Genomic DNA, 12,597 nt, shown 5'->3' with positions numbered 1-12,597 from the left:
TTAGGTTTATTGATTATACACATGAAGTATAATGATTTTTAAATTCTTTTTATTTCACATGCATTATATATATGCATGCATATAAATTTATCTTAACATGTTCCAGAGATGGTGGTGGTAAGAAGGGCAGAAAGATAATATAAAATTCATAAATTTTAATAATTGATAAAGTACATCATTGATTTCCATAATCAATAAAGTATACTTTCTATTAATTTCTATCTTTGCATGTTTGAAACTTTCCAAAATATAATAAAATATAAAACAGAAACAAACAAGAAACACCATCATTTCCAGTATTCAAAATGATCAGTAACCCTGCTTTAGCATACCTTTCTGAACTTACCTTTAGACATTCCTATCCTGACCTCCATATTTTACTTAACATGCCAAGCACTTGCAGTCTAGGTCTGGGCTTGTGGGTCACATCAGCTCTGTAACAACCTACCGAGGGCTCTATGCAAGTGTGTTGCTGCCCTGGCATGCTCCACACATAGAAGTACTAGCAAGTTTGGAGAATATGAAACGGTGCAGAAGGGATTTCAGTTTGCATGGTAGACTTGAAAAAGTAGCTTCAGATTGACTAACTTTGATTTTGAAATGTGGATCTGTGATTTTATAATTTTATCTGATATGAGATAACCAATAGTTGAATGAATTATTCAATTACCTCTCATTGAGTGCAGATTTTAGGAACCCGAGATACGTGTCTATCAAAATGGACAAAATCTCATATATGTTACCATATTAATGGGTAGCTGTGAAATGTACTCTAAAGCTGGCCTTGGACTTTAATGGTGACCAACATTTTATTGAAATAGTATCTCTTAAACATTGCATAATATTTCACAATCATTTTCTTAACTATTATTCCTAAATAAGTCTGTTAGTGTATATGAGCAGTTTTGAGTCTTAAATAACTTATGAAAAAAAAGGTATAAATTAGGCAAACTTTGAATGAATTTAACCTCTGCCACTAGCCAATATTTCCCACATCTGTGAGCAGCCATTATAATGATATTAACAATGATGAACACTTTGTATGTTAATGTGGATATAATTTACAATTCCAGGAAAATGTCTTTTGTTATTTGCCATTTGTTATTATCCACTTAGTATACCCACCCCATTTTTCAGATGTATTTAAATGATTTACTTTTCAAATATAATAACTCTTTTCAGATACAATTCCAGACAAGATTAGACTCAGACTTACCAGGAAATCTACTGTGGAGGTTGGCATCACAGTTGTAGCCATTGAACTGAGCAGACCCCGGAAGCACTCTAATTGTTAGAAGCAACAGCAACCATATCTGTTCCATTGCAAAACCTAGAAAAGAGTTACGTATGTGGACATCACCCACCTTCACTTTTACATGCTGGAAAGACCAGGGCTGTTCTCAACTCACTGATGGAGAGGTAAGCAGACTATATGTATGCAGTTGGAGCACATTAAAGGCCTAATGCTTATAAGAAATAATTATTAATAATGAGGCAGAGATTTTGGCTGGTTTCAGTTTGCTAAGGGTGACTAAGCCAGGCTTATATAAAGAAGAGCTAGATATAAGTCATCAACTTTATAAAAAAAATGTTTATTATAAAAAGGAAGAACTCAAACCAAGTACTTGGCAGATTAGAACAGCATAGTTAGGCAGACCGAACAATTTGGAGGCAACTCTGCATTTCAAAATACCAATATGCATAAAAGCAGAGGAATTTATCACTGAAAAACTTGGTTCTCAGAGTATTCTAATACTTTTAATGACCAAAAAAATAGCAGGAAAAATTTCCCCTCAACAAAGGAATTCCAGACTACTGCTACTTCTCCAGACTGACAGTTTGCGTGTCGTTAGGACACACAGGAATAAAGCGAAAGGGACAACAGACCAGCCCTGTGTGAGGAATGACACCGTGGTTCCACCCATGGCTGTTCAATGGTGGGTGTGGAAGATTGCTGTAAATACACAAAAACCTTGAATTCTTAGGAAAAAAGTAAAACAAGGTGATTTTTTAAGTTGTCAATGTGGGTTGAATAAACAAATATAAATTGACTTTAATACTTAAACACCAGTCTAGTGTTTAATCATTTTTTTTCTCTTCAAAACCTCTTTATTGGCCTGTTAAAGTTTTTAAAACATCTTCCAGGCATGCCCAATGTATTCTTATAGTCTGTTCATTAAAAAAAAAATCTTTTTGGTTGGTGGTTTAGGTTTATGCATAAAAAGCAAAAATAAAATAAAATTGTAAGTGGTTTGTTCAAATAATTTAATGTACTTTAAAAGCTTGAGGTTTGAGGAAGAAAATTATGTTTTAGATGTTCTTAAAGATCTGCCCTTGGATGATTAATCAAGTCTTTGGCAAAGGAAGGAAATAAATCTTCCTTTTGAATCATCATTTTAATATAACAAGTTTATGGTGAATGAAGTCACTTGGGTGAGGATGTGGGAAAAGAAGGCATGATTTGATGCTCAAAAATAGACTGCAAAGGTATTAACAAACAGGAGCTTCCTTCCTTCAGCATTATAACATACCACTCAGGCACAAACCTAATGACTTTTGGGAGAAGAGCCACATGTCTGGTTAGTTCTGCTCCCCCAGGGCAGTTCCTAAACAAAAGGCTTACACAAACGGCCCACCTGGGCCCTGGGCTGGCTTGGCCACACCTGTACCTTTACTGTCTAGCTCCTCAAGACCTGTCAGATAGATTGTCATCCCTGCCCCACTGGAGACTTTGGAAGACTACTAGGAAAAACAGCAACTTGTTTCTGAGCAGCACATTCCATTCCCCACACACCTGTCTCAGCCCTACCACTCCCTTCTCATGATGGGTGCCCCGCATTCCCAGAGTCTAGCCCCACATGGTTGCCTTCACTCTAGAGATGTCTCCCACCCCTAGTGGTTCATCAACTCAGGAATTTTCAATGGGGAGTTATTTTGTTATTCTACAATGCTTTCTAGGTTTTATATTCTCTGATAAGAGAAAAGTAATATTTATTGAGTGCACACTGAACACAGGGAAGGCACCATGTGCCAGGACATTTATCTATAGCCTCTCATTCATGTTCCTTATCATAACTTGATGATATTGGAATTATCACTCCAGGTACAGAGAAAGAAAAATAAATCTTAGGAAGTTTAAGTGACATGGAAAACAAATAAAGGAACTAGAATTCAACTTCAAGTCTTTCTGATGACAGAGTTTGCTACATAAACTACCTAAATATCTGTTACTAAATGAATTCAGTGGTTATTTCTTTTGGATGCTATTTATCACCAGTTATTTTTTTTAGATTTTTAAATAATGGACTCTTTAACAGATGTTTCAAATAAAAATGAATCAACAAATTCTTATGCAATATGCTTAATAGATGCATGTTATAATATGGGCAGAGGGAGAAAGTTATTTTTTTAAAGGGAAAGAAAGCCTTCATTCTGAAAAGAGAGAATCATTATTAAAGACTAAACTGGATACATATGTGTTTACCAAAAATGGACAAGACACTCACACCATTAGAAATAGCCTACTGACAGCAATAGCAAGTCTTAGCTTTTCCGCTTTAGATCTGATTTGAGGCTGTCCAAAAGGGGTATGCCTCTGCCCTATGAGCACGACGTACAGCACTGCCATGGACACTAAACCCTTAATAAATATTTTTAATGAAAAGAAAGTAGAAGTAGAAAGCAGCTTGCTTTAACAGAAAATATATTGATTGTTATATCAGCAGATATGGATACAAATCCCCCCTCAGTCATTCTCTAGATTTGTCATTTGAAAATCAAGACGGTGATTAGAACATAGCATAGTCTGGACATACAGAAGGTATCATCACCTTAGTTTCAGGGCCAGCACACAGCAATGTGCAGTTCAGGCCCTGCACGAGAACATCTGAAGGAGAGAGCTGGTGACAAGGCCTGTGCTCCTTTGGCCAAGCCACATGCTCTGGAGCTAGACTGCTTGACACAAAGGTGTCCCATGGATAAGTGGCAGTCCTGATTAGTTAAATCACGTTACTGTATTTATAATGTTATTTGTACTGGCTTGCATTTTAGCATTAAGATACACCAAGCAGAGCATTTTTAAAAGACACCCACATGTCTTATATAGGCAGTATCCACATGTTGGTCCCTATAACATTGATAGTGCTTGTGGTATTTTCAAGACTTTGAGAGGCTCTTTATATATATCCCATCCACAAGTTAAAACAACAGGTTGAACTATTAGCTTGCAAACTTCCTGTTTCCAATCGTATTTCCACCATTTCCCCTGCACATAGAAAACCTGAGTATCATTCACAGGAACAAACTCGAGGGTGCTACTTTGCCACAGTTACTAAAGTTCTTTTCTGAAATAAGATTGCTTGAGATTTGGAAACTGTGTTGAAACTCAACTCTCAACAAAACACAGTGTCCTGTTTGCTTGGATTCCCAGCTCCTGGGTGGGTGCAGTGCTAGGCATAGTACCACAGCTCTGATCTGGCTCAAAGACCTCAAGGGAACTGTGTGTCACAAGGTAGAATCTGACTTCTGTGTTCCACTGTGCAACGACCTGAGGTGCCTGTTGTCCCACTGGGGCTTCCTGAAAACTCTGGTTAGAGAACCGGAGCAGAAGCCTTTCCCATCTTCTCCACCACAGCCAAGTGCAGGAGCAAGCACCCACTTCAGTGCTGACAGTGGTTTATAGGACTGCCCCGCATAGACAAGGCATAAACATTAATCATGGATCGTTACATAATAGTCACCTTGAAGATATCTGTGCACAAAGTTTTTGTGCACATTTCTTAACTTAATGCCTTCATAAATTTAAATGGATGAGGACAGGGGAAAGGGTGGATTATATATACCACTTTGAATTTTAAGGAATTCAGAAATGTTGATGTTTAAAAGAGACATGCAGATCTCTTAAACTGGTATTTATAGGCTCTCTATTTTATACTTATTAATATAAAGGAAATAGTAATTTGCTGTCAAATATGTCAATATTTCTCATATTAAATTTTTTTAAATAACTCCTACCAAAATATGAATTTCTAATTTATTTCATTAAGATAGAACTCAGAGTCAGAAAGATATAATTTCACTTTCAAATATTACTTAATTTTACTTAAAATGGTATAGTACTATCAACAATAAGGTTCTGTAGATTTTATATATTTGATACTTTTACCTTTTTTTTATAGAGATTTGCTATGTGCCAGGCACTGGGCTGTTTAATATTTAATGATCAATACAGTTTTAATTTTTACTCATGTTACAAATGTGGAAACAGAAGCCCACAGTTTTTCATTGACTCACCAAGGGCACATCCCTAGAAAATGGCAGAGCAGCCTGCAAAGCCAAGCCTGACCTTCGGAATTGTTATACTACCATTTCACTTCATTGGAATTGTCAGATAAATAAAATTAATGCCCTGCTAATTTTCAGAAAGTATAGTATATTAATAATGTATGCTTAAAATGTGTTTTGAACTAAATGATTGCGATGATTGAGGCAAAATATAGAAATTTTTAATTTCTACCTAATTGTCATGTCTCTACTTCACTTCGAAAATGAGTGCACAAAGAATAATATTTTTTGCACAAATCAGTTTAATGACAGTACCAGTGAATTTTAAGTGCTTACAGTTTACCAGAATGTACTTTCATTGTTTTGTTAAGCACTTTATACATGACATAGATAAATTACTCTCTTTATCCTGGGGATGAGGAAACTAAGGTGCAGAGATGTTATGTAACCTGCCCAAGGTTGACCAGCCAGCCAGTGTCAGAATCAACATCCAGTGCGCAGTGACTACAGAAACCACCTCAACTATTGAATGGCACTGCCTTCCAGGAAATGATTCTTAGAACAGGAAATCACATGCAATTTGGCAATTACTTGGTAAATTTGAATAATACCAGTTTATTCCTACATTTATTTATCAATTGTTAGTGAATGCTTACATGTGCCTGGTACTGTCCAGGGAAGCTTCGGGACTGCCTTTAGGAAATTTTTATCTGCATAGAGCTTACATTCTAGTGAAGGAGGTCAGAAAACAGACTTTACAAATATATTTGTAAAAAAAGATACAAAGTATATTTCTGGTAAGCACTATGGAGAAGAATAAAGTGAAGGAATGATAGGAAATTTTGGAGTAAAGGGAAGGGAGTATTGAAATGTTGAATTGGATGGCTGGGGATACAAATCAATCCACAGATATGAAGCTCAAGGGGCGGGGGGAGAAAAAACTTTAGTTATGAACTGTCAGATCTACTTGTCTTTAATTTGTACTTAACTTTTTTTCTATATAGACACTTCCCAAGTAAAATAGACTTTTAGTGTATAAATTATCTTCTGGGAATAACTTGGACACTTTGAACAACTATGGTAACCTTTTCCAATGAATAAAGATGCCCAAGAAAAATAATTTATTAAATAGTATCCTGTGACCTGAGGGGAAAAGTGAACATGTTCAAAAGTGCCTTTATCTAATCTTGTGAAATAACTTTTCCAAAACAAATGGGGTCTGCAATTTATCATAGTTTCATGTCTCTTTAATTTTACTGCCTTTATATAGGTCAGTCTGTATCATAATGTTCTGGTTGTGGAGAAAAACAGAAAACTTAAACTAAACAGCATTTCTCTAAATATCTAATTATCAATTTAAGATTTATGCATTTTCCACTAAACTAAACCTGCTTGCTTGGCCATACAGATTCACGGGAGCATGGAATGGGCTCCTGGGCACTGGCGATGGCCCAGTCCCCTCATTCTCAGTCTTTCCCTGCATTGACCAACCAGCCAGCTAATAGGCACAGCCTAGTTCATCCCTACAAGGGGCATAACCTCACTTCTGGTGCTTCTGTGTCACCCACCCAAGCCTGCTCCTCAGAAACAATCAGAAACAGTTCATTAGGCTTTAAATGACTAAAAATAGTTTTAAGAGTTTCCAGGAAAAAGGAAAGAAATGTGTGTATTTTAACACAGATTGAAGTTTAAGTTAAAAGAATAAAGGCCTGCTCTAGCCTTCAAAGCAACCAACAGGACCCAGGTAAGCTCTGGGGCGAAAGGCATTGAAATTACACAGATAGGCAACTATCTTGCTTAGTTCAGTCTCAAGGTGTTACATAGTCTTGCCTCTAGCTCACCTTCTAAAATCATCAGTTTAAAGTGCTGCAAGCCATGACTATTTAATGAAGAAACATGTTTTCTGATGGATTGTCTACACTGTAGTTCTATGTTCTTTATTTCTGTGGTGCATTTGAACATTAGAGGCAACATATATATTCAAAGGAAAATGAAAACATAAAACTTTCATCAGAAATATCCATTATTATATACATACACATCCTTTATCATAGCATGTCCTTGTCTTGCTATAATAAAACACACTTGTACTTTTCAGAATAATGCCTCAAAGAAGGAAATACATTGAGTCATCAAGAAGACATTCAGAAATTTTATAACTCTAAAGATGCTGATGTACACCAAAAGGGAATATGAATGCTCAAGACTGTTTGTAAGAGAAAAACCTACTCTAATTTTCTCTGACACAAAGTGAGTGTTCATTTATTTCCCTTTGCTTGCCTTTCTCATTTGTCTTTCTGTTCAGGGCTTTCTTTAGTAATCTATAGCATTTAAATGATCTACAGTGTTTAGTTTACAACATTTGTTCTAGCACCTTAGTTTAGAACATTTATTCTAGCACTTTAGTTTTTGGGGTACTGACAGACTGAACCAAGTCATTATAAAAGCTTTTTCACAAGAACTCATCAGATTCATTTTCAAGATACATGTATATTTTATTCTTCTGAAGCAGCTTTGAAGATGTTAACATGTTGACTTCCTCCTTTTATGAAGTATGATAACAAATTAATAATTAAAGTATTTATATTAAATGCTCATTTCCTTTTAATTAATTTAACAATCAACTATTGCTATGATTATTTAAATGTTTCTTTCTCAATAAAGATGATATACAAAATATGTATGAGCAGCCACAGCACAGGAATTGGCAATCAGAAGGGATGCCATGCTGATATATTCTGGGTGAATAGCAACCCTTTCCAAAACAGCAAAGGTATTTATGTAAGTACCAATAATGAGACTAAAAAATAATATCCTGGTGATTCTTGTTTAAGAATAAAAGAGTGCCTATCTATTAATACTCCAATATTTTATATTCTTCTGTTAATTCACTCAATTATTTATTCATTCCACAATTATTATTGAACAGTTTCTAAGTGTCAGACTCAGAGGACTGGGAATCCAGTGGTGAGCAAAACAAACATGATCTTTACAGAGTTTACAGACGAGAGAGGGAAATAGTTATTAAGCTAGTAATTGCATAGATCAAAATATGCTTACAAAATATACCTGGTAAGTGCTATGAAATAAAAGTATACTTCAAGAAAGTATAACGGCCAAACCTAACTTAGATGGGAGGTGTCAAGAAAGGCTGTCTGAGAAGTACCCCAATTGGTAAGAATTAAAGGATTAATTTGAGTTAGTCACATGAAGTCTGAAGATTAGCACTCCAGGTAGAGCTCACGGCATAATCATGGGTCCCAAAATATAAAAACCATTTATTTGTGTGTGTGTGAAACTTGAAAGAAGGTCCGTGAGGCAAAGCAATGAGGAAAGGCCTGGGGAAAAGTCTGAGGTACCGACAAGGAGACTGTGGTGCGCTGTTCTTCCTAAATGCAATGGGAAGCATTTGAAAGCCTTTAAATTGAGGATTAGGATTATAATAGCATGAGCAAACAAATTTAGAATGTTATTTTTAACAGAAAATAGCAGGTGTTGGTGTTGAATTCTAAGTGCAGTGTGACTAAGAGAAAGGAGTCAAGGAATCCTCTCAAATTTTTCCAGCTGAGTATACCACAGTTCATATACTGAGATGGAAAAAATTCTAGAGAAGGCACTTATAGGAATGGGACCAGGATGCAGAAGGGACCAAGATGTCAGTGGATTAGGCCCAAATGCCTGGGGACCTAATTTTTCTGTAATAAACTGAAATGTTATAAAATATGAAACACATAGTAGGAGGCAGTATAACAATCTTGCTTTAAGTTGCAAGGGTTAGCCTCTGTTACTTATCCCAGAGGGTCTTATATAAATATAAGTAAGATGCACTGCCAGGAAAATGTTTCTAACACAGTTGGAGGAATAGCATCTTATTGAGCAGTTAGGATCAAAAGCTACCTCATAGACCCCTGAAATTTCTTATCTTTATGTGAGATTCATAAGTAATCAAATAATGTTTTCAATTAATTTCCTCCTGATCATTTCTCTTGCTCTTCCCTTTGAGGAAGATAAAACTAGAAATAGCTCTAAGAATTCATGGATTTTGCCTGCCATACACAAAGGAGATTTTGGTTCTCCAGAATCTGGGCTTTAAGAGTCAGGTTTGGAGATCCGAGCTCTGCATTCACACTAAAACCCACAGAGAAGATGTGAGATAGGATATGTCATAAATGAAATGCTCCACTACATGTGGAGGAGCTTGGAGAGGGGTGGGAAAAGTAAGAGTGTTGAGATTTTGATATGGGGCTTACTTTCGGCTCCCCACTTTAGATAAAAATATTCAGGCAGATACATGGAATCCATAAGTAAAAGGAACACATGCCTGGCTTTTTGCCCGCAGTGTGGTGGGAAGGGTCTGTTCAAGTGCCTGCACCAACATTGGGAAGTCAGAATTGAGTGGCGATATGGTAGGACAGATCTAGACAAAAAGAAGGCTTGATATAGCTTCCCATACAGTCTCCCAACTGGCTTGGAGATACCTCAAAAAGCTTTCAGAGCCCTTCAAGAAAGAAGAGATAATTAAAAATCAAGATGTGTTGTACCTTTCTGGGAAGCCAGTTGGAGGTAGAGAGCTGCAAGATAGATGGCCCGAGGCCAGGGACAGCTGGGGAATGTGACAGAAACTCTGAGTTCCACCGCAGCAGTAAGTGAGTACAGGTATAAGGGAGGAGACCTAGTCACTGATGAAAGATAAGATAAACAAACCCCTGTGTCTTCACTGTTTTGAGAAAAGAGATCACAAGTTATGCCAGCCATGGTGGACACAGCAAGGGCAGTGGTGATACCTAAAGACCAAAGCAACAAGAGATATCCATGAAGCCCAATTAGAACCACAAGGTGGAAAATGAAGCAAGACCTTCAGCACTGAGGACAATCAATGTCTTAAAGTAGCTAATATACACCATAATTAGTACTATTTATTTTATTTACATACATTTTATAGCTTATTATTTATAAAATTATTAATTATTAAATGATATATATGAATATTACCTTTTACTTCACTGAAACCTTATGAGATAGGTACTATAATTGCCCCTATTTTGCAGGTGAGAAGATTGAAGCACAGAGAGTTAAGTGTCACACTCTGGATCACTCCCCTTTAAGTGGCCAAGATAACATCTGAACCCAGATAATCTGGCTCCAGGATCTGTGGTCTTCAATCTGCACTGTGCCATCTTCTTACCTGCCCTTCCACACATGAAACATGAGATTAGAAGGAGGGGGATAAGGTGAATTTTTACTATGACTGAAGAGTGAACCCCAAAGAAATTAAATTTCAAGCCAGCAGTGACTACCTTCTAAACCAGAATTACCTTGAAATGGCAAGATTAGATGTTTCCTGTCATGGGCAAAAGCAGTCTTTTGCATAATTTGAGTTCACTTAACAAGAAATAACAAAAACTTTATTTGGTGCATCCATGATACAAATGAATTTTATGTACAAAACCCTATACAGAAAAAACACATGATCTGTGAGCTCTTTTTAGCTAGTTTTTCTTCTCACAATTGAATAGATTACTGTTTTTGGAGATGAGTTCTATGTTATCAGCATTATATTCTCAGAAGCTGAGGCCACCACAACATCTAACACAGCCTGGAGATAAGGAGATTCCAATCAGATATCATTTTTGCTCATATTTTTATTTTAATTTCCCTATCCATCCATCTGATGTTACGCTGATGGTGATTTTCAAATAATTTGGAATCAAGTTTTAGACATTTTAATCCTTAATATTTTAGCCTACATCTCACAAAAAAGACTTTTGCCACATAACCACAATACTATTACCAAATTCAATAAAATTATAATTAACTAATAATAGCATTTAATATCTTTTGCATATTCAGATTTCCTCAATTCACAAAACAATATATATTATACCTGTTTTTTTTCTTCTCCACAATTCAGGACCCAAAAGCAAAGATTTATTCATGCATTTACATTGTTACTGTATTTTTCAGACTGTAAGACACACCCCCCTCCCCCAAATTTGGGAGGAAAATGGAGATGCGTCTTACAGTCCAAATGTAGCTTACCTGGCTAGTAAATGTAGTTTACATTTACATTGGTGAAATATTATGTTATTTATGTCATTAAATATTTTACCACATTTTTTGCTTCAAACATTTTTTTCCTATTTTCCTGTTCTAAAACCTAGGTGTGTCTTATGGTCTGGTGCATTTTATAGTCCCAAAAATACAGTATACCCCTTCACTCTTTTATAATATGGAAAACCCCACTGCTCTGATCATTCTATGGTCCTACCAGACCAAAAAATGTGAGAAAATATAAGATTCTGTCAAAATAAAAAATATTGAAGGCTGAATAAAATTTATTCAAATATCTTAAGAGCCAACAAAATGCAAAATTTAATCAAATATTAAAAGTTCCATGGTTGGGGTCATAGAGAGGAGAATTGGGTCACGTGTAACATGAATGTAAATGTTAGAACTGTGGGTTACACAGGCTGGATGACCTACGAGGGTTGTAACAACAGTAAAACCCACCTCTTCTCTAATTCACCATGTTCTTGTACAGGCAATAAATAAAGTGATGTTGCCTGATGGTTAAAGATAAGATTCTACCCATCATCCCAGTCAAAATCTCTGGCTAATAAGCAATTGCAGTTAGCTTAAAAGATAACTGCTTTTCAAGTATGTTAGCAACTCTTTAGCTCGAGAACATGTAGATATAAAAGTGTGTAAGATAGTAAAAAATTAGGGAATCATTTTTTTGCAGTAAAAGATCTATGCATGTTGGTATTTTTAGTAATTCAAGTGTGTTAGAGAATTTGACTGACAGGTTAGTCTTTTTATTCCTATTTCAGATGTGTAAATAAGAAAACAATTGAGACTTTTTATGTGAAATTGACATGCTACCAAGATTATATATATATATATACTATTGTGATACAAAAATATAGATTAAACAAATTTAAAATCTATATTTTATTGATCAGCATTAAATACTTTAGATGCTTGTTATAATAGATAATTAAACTCATTCAAACATATTAAAGTGCCTTTAATAAAATTTAGAGTATTTGGTTTTCTTTTCAGTACAAAATTAAAATTACATGAACTACTTTTGCATATAAAATCAAATATTATTCAATGATCTATTAAAAATAATTGCTAGTTTACTCGGCATACAGATACAAAGTCAGATTTTTAAATGTAAATCCTTAAGAATAGCTAGGCTTCATTATTTATAGCTTTAATTAAATATTAATCCTTAAAACTTTAGAATGTTTTCAATTATTTAATACAGAGCATCAAGAAAACCTCACCTTTATCACAGAATAAGTGGTT

At 35.4% G+C, this 12,597-nt stretch overlaps 1 protein-coding gene across 1 annotated transcript in view; it reads right to left on the bottom strand.

Moving 5' to 3' along the window:
- ZPLD1 (zona pellucida like domain containing 1) overlaps window positions 1-4,290 on the bottom strand; it is a 47,541-nt gene extending 43,251 nt beyond the window's left edge. Inside the window, exons 1-2 of the mRNA XM_045851984.1 lie at window positions 4,257-4,290; window positions 1,217-1,330 (exon numbers count right to left, since the gene is read on the bottom strand). Coding sequence (XP_045707940.1) covers window positions 1,217-1,330; window positions 4,257-4,290 — 148 coding nt within the window. The remainder of the gene's footprint in view (window positions 1-1,216; window positions 1,331-4,256) is intronic.
- Between the last annotated feature and the right edge of the window lie 8,307 nt (window positions 4,291-12,597).

This window comes from Phyllostomus hastatus, unplaced genomic scaffold, assembly GCF_019186645.2.
Source record: "Phyllostomus hastatus isolate PE091 unplaced genomic scaffold, TTU_PhHast_1.1 phas_contig_86, whole genome shotgun sequence".
Lineage (NCBI taxonomy): Eukaryota > Metazoa > Chordata > Mammalia > Chiroptera > Phyllostomidae > Phyllostomus > Phyllostomus hastatus.
Note: the sequence above shows the minus strand (reverse complement) of the source record. Positions and strands in the feature narration are given on the sequence as shown.